This window comes from Vipera berus (genome assembly GCF_964194415.1).
Source record: "Vipera berus genome assembly, chromosome: 5".
In the NCBI taxonomy this organism is placed as follows: Eukaryota; Metazoa; Chordata; class Lepidosauria; order Squamata; family Viperidae; genus Vipera; species Vipera berus.
In genome coordinates, this window is record NC_138207.1 from 3,531,279 (window position 1) to 3,544,480 (window position 13,202).

At 48.7% G+C, this 13,202-nt stretch overlaps 1 protein-coding gene across 1 annotated transcript in view; it reads left to right on the forward strand.

The window, feature by feature from the left end:
• The window catches only part of PSMD1 (proteasome 26S subunit, non-ATPase 1), a gene marked incomplete at its 3' end in the record, with an annotated part of 137,063 nt that overhangs the window by 28,967 nt on the left and 94,894 nt on the right, over positions 1 to 13,202 (forward strand). The window contains exons 11-16 of the mRNA XM_081329967.1: positions 222 to 300; positions 2,108 to 2,281; positions 4,551 to 4,662; positions 8,065 to 8,261; positions 9,564 to 9,659; positions 11,247 to 11,311. Of these exons, the coding sequence (XP_081186093.1) occupies positions 222 to 300; positions 2,108 to 2,281; positions 4,551 to 4,662; positions 8,065 to 8,261; positions 9,564 to 9,659; positions 11,247 to 11,311 (723 nt within the window). The remainder of the gene's footprint in view (positions 1 to 221; positions 301 to 2,107; positions 2,282 to 4,550; positions 4,663 to 8,064; positions 8,262 to 9,563; positions 9,660 to 11,246; positions 11,312 to 13,202) is intronic.

The following is a 13,202-nucleotide window of genomic DNA, read 5'->3' on the forward strand; positions in this document are numbered from 1 at the left end:
GAGGGAGGGATGGATGGATGGATGGATGGACGGACAGACGGATGATGCCCCCCCCAACAATCTGGGTCCTCATTTTACTGACCTGGGAAGGACAGAAGGCTGAGTCAACCTTGAGCCGGTCAGGTTTGAACTCCTGGCAGTGGGCAGAATCAGCCTGCTGTGCTACATTCTTAACCACTGCTTAAGCAACCCGGATTTAATTTTCCATCTTCTTTCCGCAGAGATAATTTGGAATGGCTTGCAAGGGCTACCAACTGGGCCAAGTTTACCGCTACGGCCAGCCTTGGTGTCATTCATAAGGTAATAAGACCATTTTGTTGTTGTTACACTGGATTTGATTTTTTTTTTCATCCTCTCTGGTCCCCTCACTGATCATGAATGATTGACGTCCCCTGTCTCCAGATTGCAATTCTGACTTACTTTTCAGACAAAGGACGAGCCGAGTTATTAGGCGGACAGGAGAGCTTTCTCACATGACACGTAATTAGGGTATCGTACACTTTGGGTTCCTGGCACACCCCTTCATAATTTTTTTTTTATATCCCATTTATACCCCGCCCTTCTCCGAAGACTCAGGGCGGCTTACAATCTAAGAAGCACAAATCAATGTGCTTAGCAATAGCCTTCATTCTATATATATGCCTGCTTATTAGGGCTCCCCCCCCCCCCAAGCGGCATTATTACAAAGTCAGCTTATTGCCCCCAACAATCTGGGTCCTCATTTTACCTACCTCGGAAGGATGGAAGGCTGAGTCAACCTTGAGCCTGGTGGGACTCGAACCTGCACTAATTGCAGGCAGCTGGTGTTACTTAAGGAGGCATTAGCCCACTGCTCCACCAAGGCTCTTTGGGAACTTAACATATACATACATATCGTGGGAAGAAATTTTTACATGTCCACGCGCGAGTACATTTATATCTCATCCCGGGAGAACGAAAGACAAAAGTTTTGAACAGGCCAGATGTGATTGTTAGGAGAAAGCATGTGGTTACAGGGTGTAAGCCGGGGGTCTTCAAACTTGGCTCTTTTATGACTTGGGGACTCCAACTCCCAGAATTCCTCAGCCAGGAACGCTGGCTAAGGAATTCTGGGAGTTGAAGTCTGCAAGTCATGAAAGGGCCATAGTTCCCCCACGCTGGCTGAGGAATTCTGGGAGTTGAAGTCCGCAAGTCATGAAGGGGCCATAGTTCCCCCACGCTGGCTGAGGAATTCTGGGAGTTGAAGTCCGCAAGTCATGAAGGGGCCATAGTTTCCCCACGCTGGCTGAGGAGTTCTGGGAGTTGAAGTCCGCAAGTCATGAAGGGGCCATAGTTTCCCCACGCTGGCTGAGGAGTTCTGGGAGTTGAAGTCCGCAAGTCATGAAGGGGCCAACTTTGAAGACCCCTGGTGTGAGCATTTAAAGAGGATCCTCCACTTATAACAGAAATGGTACCTTTAAATACATTCCTTTTTCTCCCAAGAGTTCAGCTTAGTTAACTAAACAACGCAACAGGCCTGAACAGTGTTAATTTACAGGTAGTCCTTGAATTATGACCACAAGTGAGCCCCAGATTTCTGTTAAGTGAGACATTTGTTAAGCGAGTGGATACTCTCTTGCTGTCGCTGTTACGTGAATCTCTGTGTTTGACACGTTCATAAGACGGTTGTTAAGTGGATCTGGCTTCCCCATTGATTGTCAAACGGTCGCAAAAGGGGAATTGCATGACCTTGGGACACCCCAACGGTCACAAGTGCGAGTCAGTGGCCAAGTGTCCGAATTTGGACCACACGATGGTGGGGACGCGACCAAGGCCGTAAGGGCGACAAACGGTCCTAAGGCCATTTTTTCCCCCCAGTGCCGTCGTTACGTTGAAAGGTCACTAAACGAAGCGTTGTAACTCGAGGACTATGTATGCATTTAAACTGGCGTAACGGCTTCCTGGATTTCTAAGGTTGCCCAATTGGAGGGGTGGGGGTGGGGGAAATTCCTCTCTTAAAAGCCCTATCCAGCAAAGTAGCAATTTTCAGGGCAGGAAAAAGAGATTATTTTTATAAAAAAGGTGGTGGAAGGAGAAGAAAGAGGGAGGTTTTTCACCGACCTTCCCTTCTGTTCTGGTGGCTTCCTAGGGTCACGAGAAGGAAGCTCTTCAGCTGATGGCCACGTACCTGCCCAAGGACACGTCTCCGGGCTCTGCCTATCAGGAAGGGGGCGGCCTCTATGCCTTGGGGCTCATCCACGCCAACCATGGAGGCGACATCATTGACTACCTGCTCAACCAGCTGAAGAACGCCAGCAACGACGTACGTGGAACCCGCCCCCCCCCCACGCCTAATGCAGGCCGAGCGGGCCCTTAGGCCAGGCCGCGTGGCGTTCCTTGGGCTGCTGAGGCTTGGCACAAGGCTCTCTTCCCTCATCCTGCAAATGAAAAGCGGGAAACAAAGCTCTGAAATCACAAAACCATTCAGGAGATTTAAGGAGGGCTCCTTGGTGCTCCCCGAGCTGGGTGGTTTTCTTGCAGACGTTTCATGACTGAACTAGGGAACGTCATCAGTGCTAGAAGGTGAAGGGGAGGGGGGGGTTTGCACTGATGAGGTTCCCTAGTTTGGGTCATGAAACGTCTGCAAGAAAACAACCAAGCTCGGGGAGCACCAAGGACCCCACAGTCCTCCTCCTCCCTCTCCCTCCCTCCTCTCACCCCCACCTCCACAAACCCATTCTCTTCTAGCACTGATGATGTTTCCTAGTTTGGGTCATGAAGCGTCTGCTAGAAAACAACCAAGCTCAGAGAGCACCAAGGACCCCACAGTCGTCGTCCTCCTCCTCCTCCTCCTCTTCCTCCTCCTCCTCCTCCCTCTCCCTCCCTCCTCTCACCCCCACCTCCAGAAACCCATTCTCTTCCAGCACTGATGATGTTTCCTAGTTTGGGTCATGAAACGTCTGCTAGAAAACAACCAAGCTCAGAGAGCACCAAAACCCCCATAGTTGTTGTTGTCGTCCTCCTCTTTCCTCCTCCTCCTCCTCCTCCTCCTCCTCCTCCTCCTCCTCCTCCTCCTCTTTCCTCCCCCCTCCCCAAAATCACTCCTTTCTAGCACTGATGATGTTCCCTAGTTTGGGTCATGAAACATCTGCATGAAAAAACCCCACCAAGCTCAAAGAGCATCAGAGACCCCTCATTTCAGCCCTGAGCTACAAATATTCTCCTTTCTTGCTAGAAAATCAAATGCCCAGTGTCGCTATGAACGAAGAAGAGAAGCTCAAAAAGAAAAAAAGGTTGGGGTGGTGTAGCAGCGAAGATGTCGGAACAGAAGGAGGGGACCAAGTTCTCGGGGTGGGTGGGGTGCAGCCACGGAAGCTCTCTGAGGGATCTTGGGCCAGAGCGCTCCCCCTCAGCTCATTAACCAGGGTGGGATAGTGGGCAAAGTGTTGAAACAGCAGTTGTAATCCCTCTCCAGTCCCAGGAGGACTTTGGGCAGGCCCAACCTATCTTACAGGGTTGTTGTGAAGAAAAATGGCAGGGAAGGTACGCAGCGGTAGTCCCCGGAGCCTGCCTACTAGTGTTGTACGTTGTGACGGTCGTGAAACGGGTAACTCGTGTGACTGACTGGCATTTGCAACCTTTCTGAGACGGTCATTAAGCAAAGATGGCAGTCGTAAAATAAGCGCAGCGGTCGTTCAGCAACTCATAATTGGCTGTGGCCCAGTTTTGCTGAAAACCAGATGTCAACATGCAGCTCAAGAATCCAAAGAGAACCCCAGGCTCACTCCGTTTCCAAAAATCTTGCCGCTTATTGAATACACCGCGTGGTTATGTCGAAGTAAAACTTAACTCTAAGGTTCCCACACCAATTCGTAGATTTAAGCAATAATTTTCCCAGCCAGAGCCCCAACCTCTTACGTAATTCATATCAGGTCCACTTTGTTATGGGAACCATCCGCTTCAAATCCACACCCTTTTCTGATGTCCTTGACAAGGCTTCAGGCTCTAATGGTCTTCAGCTGAATCAACGTTTCGTTTCTTCATTTAACCCGCTTGAAAGTAATATCTCTCTCTTCCCCCCCCCCCATCTAAAGGCAAGATGAAACGCAGAGGCGCTTAGCTGCCAAAGTTACATCCTTGACACCAGAAGTAACTTCCACTTTTCAGCAAAACTGTCCTAAAACGTCTGGTTTTTCAGCAAAAAGTGGCTCTGGGGGCAGCCGTAAACACCAGCTGTGTTGCCCAGCGCAAAATTTGTGGTCACAGGATGGTGTGTGTGTCTGTCTGTCTGTCACAACTTTGAAACCCGAGTAGGTCGGTAAGCAACCTATTGTAAATCGAGGATTGCTTGTATAACATCTTGAGGTCTTAAAAGACAGGAGGGTTTTCACCTAACAGTTAAAAAAAAACCAATCCTGTTATTGGATTGGGAGACATCCAGATTTTAAGTCCGTCCACAGAGAAGATTTGAACTTGAACAAGGATTTGAAAAGTGTCTCCTTCAGTTCCCAGATTTGGCTGCCTTCTCTCCAGGACTGGAGCCCAAAGAGTCCTCTTGCTTATTATTATTTTATTTTATTTTATTTTTGCAGATTGTTCGGCACGGGGGAAGCCTGGGGCTGGGCTTGGCTGCCATGGGGACAGCACGTCAAGATGTCTATGATCTCTTGAAAACGAACCTGTACCAAGATGATGCAGTGACCGGTCAGTTTCCGGCATCTTAAGAATCTTAAGATTCTTGGTGTTTATGGCCTTGTGTTTTATGACAGTGGTTATTCATAGTAGTCAGAATAGAGCTGGAAGGGACCTTGGAGGTCTTCTAGTCCAGCCCTCTGCTCAAGCAGGAGACCCTATCCCATTTGAGACAAATGCCTGTCCAGTCTTTTCTTAAAAGCCTCCAGTGATGGAGCACCCATGATTTCTGGAGGCAACTTCTGTTCCACTGGTTAATTGTCCTCACTGTTAGGAAGTTTCTCCTTAATTCCAGGTCCTTGCGATGCAACACTCAGCCTATGCCAGGGGTAGGCAACCTGGGCTCTCTTATGACTCGTGGACCTCAACTCCCAGAATTCCTGAGACAGCATGAGGGAAACTTTGGCCCCTTTATGACTCGTGGACTTCAACTCCCAGAATTCCTCAGCCAGCATGGGGGAACTATGGCCCCCTCATGGCTTGCGGACTTCAACTCCCAGAATTCCTCAGCCAGCGTGGGGGAACTATGGCCCCTTCATGGCTTGCAGACTTCAACTCCCAGAATTCCTCAGCGTGGGGAAAATTTTGGTCCCTTCACGACTCGTGGACTTCAACTCCCAGAATTCCTGAGACAGCATGAGTGAAACTTTGGCCCCTTCATGACTCGTGGACTTCAACTCCCAGAATTCCTGAGACAGCCACACTGAGGGAAAAGGGAGAGGTTAGGGAGCCAAGGTTGCCTACCCCTGGCCTATGCAAAGAGTACAGGTTGTTTTGTGCCCGTTCGAAGTTACAACGGCACTAAAAAAAAAGTGCCTTAGGGCCTGTTTTTTTCACACTTAGCCACTGCAGCATCCCCACGGTCATGTGATCCCCTTCTGGCCACTGACTTGTGCTTATGACGGTTGCGGTGCCCTGTGATCACCTTTTGCAACCTTCCGCAAATGTACCAAAGTCAGGTACATTTAAGAACCCGGTTACTAACTTAACAGCTGCAGTGGTTCCCTTCACAGCTGTGGCAGGGAAGGTGGTAAAATGCGGGCAAAACTCACTTAGCCAAAGAAATTTGGGGGGGGGTCCATTGTGATCGTTAAGTCGAGGACTACCTGTATTGTGATAATGGTTGAATTTCCAGCACGGGAAAGCTACTTTTATCAGGCAGAAGGGCATTTTATGAACCCCAAGCCCTTTTGGCTGTCCATTTTCCAGCCCGCATGAGCACATCTTGGAAATTTAAAGTCAGATTTAAATAAGTGCATGCATGCAATGACAATTGTCCTGATTTTATTTTGAAAGCAGCTGCTATTTTGATGATCAATTTATGTATATCTGCGCGTGAATTCCTATTTTCACAGCCCTGTTGGTTCAGCCCTCCACAACAAACCCAGTTTCATAATAATAATAATAATAATAATAATAATAATAATAATAATAATAATAATAATAATAAAAAGCTGGAAGGGACCTTGGAGGTCATCTAGTCCAACCCCCTGCTCAGGTAGGAAACCCTGTACCATTCCAGACAAATGGCTGTCTAGTCTCTTCTTAAAAACTTCCAGTGTTGGAGCATCCACAGCTGGAGGCAAGGAGTTCCACTGTTCTAACTGTCAGGAAATTTATTCTTAGTTCTAGGTTGCTTCTCTCTTTGGTTAGTTGCTTCTTGTCTTGCCTTCAGGTGCTTTGGAGAAGAGCTTGACTCCCTTTTCTTTGGGGCAGCCCCTGAGAGATTGGAAACACTGCTATCATGTCACCCCTTGTCCTTCTCTTCGTTAAACAAGACATACCCAATTCCAGCAGCCGTTCCTTATATGTTTTAGCCTCCAGTCCCCTGATCCTCTTTGTTGCTCTTCTCTCCACTCTTTCCAGAGTCTCAACATCATTTTTACATCGTGGTGACCAAAACTGGATGCAGAATTCCAGGTGTGGCCTTACCAAGGCATTTATACTCCTTGCAGAAAGCTGGTCATTTGCCTTCTTTTAGCGAGTCGTTGAAGCCACTTGGAGGTTTATCTGTGTCCTCAGGGTCACCTGAGTGGTGCAAATGGGTGTGGAAACTTCTTGGAACTGTGTTGCAGAGTGTACACAGTCCTTTCCGCAGTCCCAAGAAAGCTCCACACCCATTTGCACTATTCAGGTGACCTTGAGGACACAGATAAATCTCCAAGTGGCCTCAACCATTCTTTAAAAGAATGCAAATGACCGGCTGTCTGCAAGGAGTATAAATCCTCCCACTCCCCGCCATCCAGTCAGAGCTGAAGAAGCTTCTGGGAGGGGAAGCAAAACGTCTTCAAAGGAAAAACAAGAAAGTCCAGTTGCCTCCTGGGAAAAAAAAGGCACCTTTGGAACTGCTGTAGCGGACATTTAAGAACACACGGTCACTCCCGCTCTCTGCACTATTTTTAAAATTTATTTACATTTTTCCCACACGCTAAAAGACAAATCAAGGGGAGAAAAGGAGAAAGAGCGGGGGTGGTGGTGGTGGAAATGAAAGAACACAAGAAGTAAACAAAAAAAAAAAGTTTAAGAAATATAATGACTTCCCACCTTCTTTTCAACAGATAGTTGCACTTTTGTGAGGTCTCCTCCCTGTTAGATATTGTACGTTCCTTCAGCCCTTCATTTTGCCCATCTTTATCTGAACTCACAAGCCGTTGTTTCAATTTTTTTCCCCTTTCAGCAGAAATTCCGTATGAGGTTTCTAGTCTTTAAAAAAAAAAAGTTCTATTGGTTCCCCCCCCCCCGAGCAAACAGGTCAATTTTCTCCATTTTTGTGGGTTCTGACTTTTTCTCACTCCATTCCTCCACTGTGGGTACTGCCGTGCTCAAGTCTTTCTAACAGGCAGCAAAGGTACTGGAAGAGTCGGATCACAAGGTTGCCACAGTTATTTAGGAGAATTAGAGAAGAAAAGCCGGAATTGTGTATGATTTATTTCATTTATCAAAGTTTCTGAGAAGAGATTGGACAACCATTTGTCTGAGATGGTATAGGGTTTCCTGCCTGAGCAGGGGGTTGGACTAGATGACCTCCAAGGTCCCTTCCAACTCTGTTATTCGGGGGAGGAGGAGGAGGAGGGGAAAGGAAAGGAAAGGAGAGAAGGGGGCTGGACTAGAAGACCTCCAAGCTCCCTTTTAACTCTGTTCTGTTACTTTAAAACCGTCCTTCTCCCTCACTCAGGGACAGCTGGCTGGGGAATTCTGGGAACTGAAGTCCATACCTCTTCAAACGGGCGGTTCATGACCGACCTGAGAGTCTTTCCGATCAAAGAAGTCATCTGTCTCTTTTTTTCCCCCCCAGTATAATTTTGATTAATGATTTTTATTCGCTTGTAGCGTAAAAGACGAAGACGCGTAAGCACAGAATAGGGAACCTTCGCGTCGATCTTGATTCCGCTTTCTTTCTTTCCCACCCGCAAGGCGAAGCTGCCGGTCTGGCTCTGGGCCTGGTGATGCTGGGATCGAAAAACGCCCAGGCCATCGAGGACATGGTGGGCTATGCCCAGGAAACCCAGCACGAGAAGATTTTACGGGGCCTGGCGGTTGGCATCGCCCTGGTGATGTACGGGCGGATGGAGGAAGCCGATGCCCTCATAGAGAGCCTCTGCAGAGATAAGGTGAGGGTTTCCCCCCCCCTTTCTTAGTGCTTTTTTCTTTTTTTTTTAGAAAGAAATGCCAATATTTGGCTTTTGAGCATCTATTTCTGGCGGGTGACTAGGGGGGTACGATGAGCCACTTTGGTCCAGTGGTTAAAGCACCAGGCTAGAAAGCAGGAGGCCATGAGTTCAAATCTTTTCCTAGCCAGGAAAGAATGACTTTGGGCCAATCACCAGGAGACGGTGAGTTCTAGTCCTGGTTTAGGCGTGAAAGCTGGCTGTGTGGCTTTGGGCCAGTCCCCGGGAGAGGGTGAGTTCTAGTCCCGCCTTAGGCATAAAAGCTGGCTGGGTGACTTTGGGCCAATCACCAGGAGACGGTGAGTTCTAGTCCCGCCTTAGACAGGAAAGCAGCTAGGTGACTTTGGGCCAGTCTGCGGGAGATAGTGAGTTCTAGTCCCGCCTGAGGCATGGAAGCCAGCTGGGTGACTTTGGACCAGTCACCAGGAGACGGTGAGTTCTAGTCCTGCCTGAGGCATGAAAGCTGGCTGGGTGACTTTGGGCCAATCGCCAGGAGACGGTGAGTTCTAGTCCCACCTTAAGCAGGAAAGCCAGCTGGGTGACTGGGCCAATCACCAGGAGACGGTGAGTTCTAGTCCCGCCTTAGACAGGAAAGCAGCTAGGTGACTTTGGGCCAGTCTGCGGGAGATAGTGAGTTCTAGTCCCGCCTTAGGCATGGAAGCCAGCTGGGTGACTTTGGACCAGTCACCAGGAGACGGTGAGTTCTAGTCCTGCCTGAGGCATGAAAGCTGGCTGGGTGACTGGGCCAATCACCAGGAGACGGTGAGTTCTCGTCTCATCTTTAGGCAAGAAAGGCAGCTGGGTGACTTTGGGCCAGTCCCTCCCTGTCAGTCTAGCCCACCTCACAGGGTTGCTGTGGTGGGGAAAATTGGAGAAAACATAAGAAAACAACAGTCTAACCAAGGAATCACCAAGAAGAAAAGAACAATCCCATCAACGTTGACAGGAAAAGCTATTAGTATATAAACAGAGCAGACCCGCCCCCCCACACTCCCTCTTGCACTGATGATGTTCCCTAGTTGGGTCATGAAACGTCTCCAAGAAAGTAGCCAAGCTCAGAGAGCAGCAAGGACACCCAAAGTTCAACCCTGAGCTACCAATATTTTATTGGTTTCTAATTAATCTATTAATTCATCCCTACAAAGTCTGTGGGCAAAAACAGTTATCGTGACCCTGAATTTTGCCCTGTTTTTCCTGCAGTGAAATTTATAACGCTTTTTTTTCTCTCCCCCCCCCCCCCTCCAGGACCCGATTCTCCGCCGTTCGGGGATGTATACCGTCGCAATGGCTTATTGCGGCTCAGGAAACAACAAAGCCATCAGGCGTCTCTTGCATGTGGCGGTGAGGGCTTTTTACTCTGGAGTAAACCGTAGAAGTTTGAATGAATGAATGAATGAATGTAGTCCTCAACCAACAAGAGTTCACTGAGTGACCGTTCGCAGTTGCAACGGCCCTGAAGAAAGTGACTTAGGATTGTTTTTCATGCTTAACGACCGTTGCAGCAGCCCCTCATGGTCACATTTGCCTGAAATGGTATAAGGTTTCCTGCCTGAGCAGGGGGTTGGACTAGATGACCTCCAAGGTCCCTTCCAACTTTATTATTATTATTATTGTTGTTGTTGTTGTTGTTCTTGTTGTTGTTATTATTACATGATCAAAATTCAGACGCCTGGCAACTGGCATGTACATGTGACAGTTGCAGGGAGCCTGCGGTGTCCCCGGGGTCACGGGATCCCCTTTTGCGACCTGACAATGGGGAAGCCAGATTCACTTAACAACCATGTTACTAACTTAATAACTGCAATAATAATAATAATAATAATAATAATAATAATAATAATAATAATAATAATAGTTGTAAGGGACCTGGGAGGTCATCTAGTCCAACCTCCTGCTCAAGCAGGAAACGCTATACCATTTCAGACAAATGGCTGGCCAGTCTCTTCTTAAAAACGTCCACTGTTGGAGCATTCACAGCTTCTGGAGGCAGGTTGTTCCACTGGTTAATTGTTCTAACTGTCGGGAAGTTTCTCCTTAGTTCTAGGTTGCTTCTCTCTTTAGTTAATTTCTCCACCCGTTGCTTCTTGTCCTTCTCTCTGGTGCTTTGGAGAATAGCTTGACTCCCTCTTCTTTGGGGCAGCCCCTGAGATACTGGAAGGCCGCTGTCATGTCCCCCCTGGTCCTTTTCTTCTTTAAACTAGATTTTGGGAAATACGGTACTAAACGCGTCTACCGTGTTTTCCCAAAAATGAGACCCGCTCTTCCATTTTTTTTGCCTCCAAAAGAGGCACTAGGTCTTATTTTGGGTGTGTGTGTGTGTGTGTGTGTGTGTGTGTGTGTGTCTGACTTTAGGACCACCCCAGCCAGGCCTCGCACTCCCCGACACCTGCCGCGCTGCTGCTTGACTTCAGCGGCCACGAGCATCCCGCTGCGAGCAGCGGAAACAGGCCGAAGCGCTGTGCAACCTCCTGGTGCGATGAGCCGCGCGGCTTGACAAGTGTAGGAGGCCTGGCTGCGGCGGTCCTACCGGTAAGGTAAGCGGGTGCGGGGCGCGTAGGGCAGCTTCACACCCCCCCCTCTACCCCTGCCCTAGCTTGATTTTTAGGTGTGCTCCTCACCCCAAAACTAGGGCTTACTTTTGAGGGGGAGCTTATATTAAGCCCATCCCCGAAAATCAAACTGGGGCTTACATTTGGGGAAACGTAGTACCTGGCTGACGATCTTAACTGGGGCTTATTTTGAGGGTAGGGCTTATATTACGAGCATCCTGAAAAATCACGCTAGCCTTGTTTTCCGGTTAGGATTTATTTTGGGGGAAACGGGTAATAAATGCTCAGGAAACAGGGGTAATAAATCCTCTGCGCGGGCGATTTCCATAATATTTAGCCTAATTTCTGCTCGCTCTCTTTTTTTTTTTCTTTTTCACAGGTGAGCGATGTGAACGATGACGTCAGACGGGCGGCTGTGGAATCTCTGGGCTTTATTTTGTTCAGGTACAGTCGCCGTTTTCCACCACCTGGTCGGAGCCAGAATTATTATTATTTTTTTTCTCTCTCTCTCTCTCGACGTTCCGAGTATTCATTTTGTCCTGTGTAAACCGGTCGGTGGTTTTTGTTGTCGTCGTTGAGACTGGCTTGGAAGCTCTGGCTCCAATTTCCAGGGATGGTCTCCAGTCAGCGTGTGATGTCCGTTCCTCCTTGCTTCGGCGAAACCCCCGTGACAAATGCTGGCTCGGTTGATAAACTACGGTCTGCCGGACAAAATATTTCAAGCGTTCTTGTGGGTGGAATTTTTAAAAGCCCTGGGAAAGAGGAGAAATCTTTCCACATTTTTAAAGTTGCGGTGGGGGAGGGAAGGAGGAGGAGGACTGTAGGGTCCTTGCTGGATTGTTGGTGGTTTTCTTGGAGACGTTTCATTACCCAAACTAGCTAACATCGTCAGCGAGAGAAGGGAATAGTGGGATTTGTGGAAATGAGGAGGAGGAGGAGGAGGAGAGGAGGAAGGCCTTCACGCTTTTCTGGAAGGTCAACTGGAATTCAGAACTAGATGCTATCAATTAATTGATGATCCTGGCCTCTGAATCAGGAGAAACAGAATAGAGCGGGAAGGGACCTCGGAGGCCTTCTAGTCCACCCCCCTGCTCAAGCAGGACAACCGATACCATTTCAGACAGGTGAATGTCCAGTCTCTTCTTAAAAGCCTCCAGTGATGGAGCACTCATGGTTTCTGGTGGCAAGCTGTTCCACTGGTTAATTGTCCTCACTGTCAGGAAGTTTCTCCTCAATCCCAGGTTGCTTCTCTCCTTGATCAGTTTCCAACCATGGTTTCTCGTCCTGCCCTCTGGAGAATAACGTGACCCCCTCTTCTTTGTGGTAGCCCCTCAAATACTGCAACGCTGTTATCGTGTCTCCCCTATTTCTTCTTTTCTTTAAACTAGCCGAACCCAAGTCCCGCAGCCGTTCTTCGTATGTTTTAGTCTCCAGGCCTTTGATCCTGAGCCACGGGACAGGCTTGCCTGTTTGTGCACATGTGCCTGCACACCCCCTCACACACACACACACTTGTGCTTGTTCCGTGGCTGCGCGGCACGAAAACAGGATGCCATGTGGTGTAAAAATGGGATGCTCTCCATGCCCCAGGATGCGAAAACAGGACAGCGTTGGGGGGCATAACAATGGGATACCGTCGCGCCGCAGGGCACAAAAACAAGGCCGTCGCCAAGCCGCAAGATGCAAAAATGGGCGTTAACGGGGCGCTGTGCCATGCAAGAAGTGGGCAGGGCTAGAGAGTATCGTGCAAGTTCTAGCCCCGCCCCTTTTTGTCACGCATGCTTGCGGCCCCGTGCATACGCCTGCATATGCGCGTCTAAAATGCTTCCCCCATCCTTTCCCTCTGGTCCACCAACTGAGAAACTGTGACCTCTGGTGTGTGTGTGTGTGTGTGTGTGTGTGTGTGTGTGTGTGTGTGTGTGTAGCACATGTGTATATCTGTTGTGTATGGTTTTGGGTGGATATATACTTTCTTTTGAGACCAGGCAACAGAATTTCAGTTTAATGTGGGCCAGTCTGCTCACAGTAAAAAAAAAATGACAATAAAGGTTATTTATCTTACCTAATTAAAAAAGGGTCCCACGGTTGTCCCTTTCTCCCTTCAGTTTGAGACAGTACTGGCGGTCCTCACCTTATGACCACGATTCAGCCCCAAATCTCTGTTGCTAAGCAAGACAGATGTGAAGTGAACTTTTGCCCCATTTTGTGACTTTTCTCGCCACGGCTGTTAAACGAATCCCTCCAGTCAGTAACGACGTTGTGAAGCAAACCTGGCTTCCCCGCGGACTTTGCGTGTCAGAAGGTCGCAAAAGGGGATCGCGCGACTCCCGGGGAC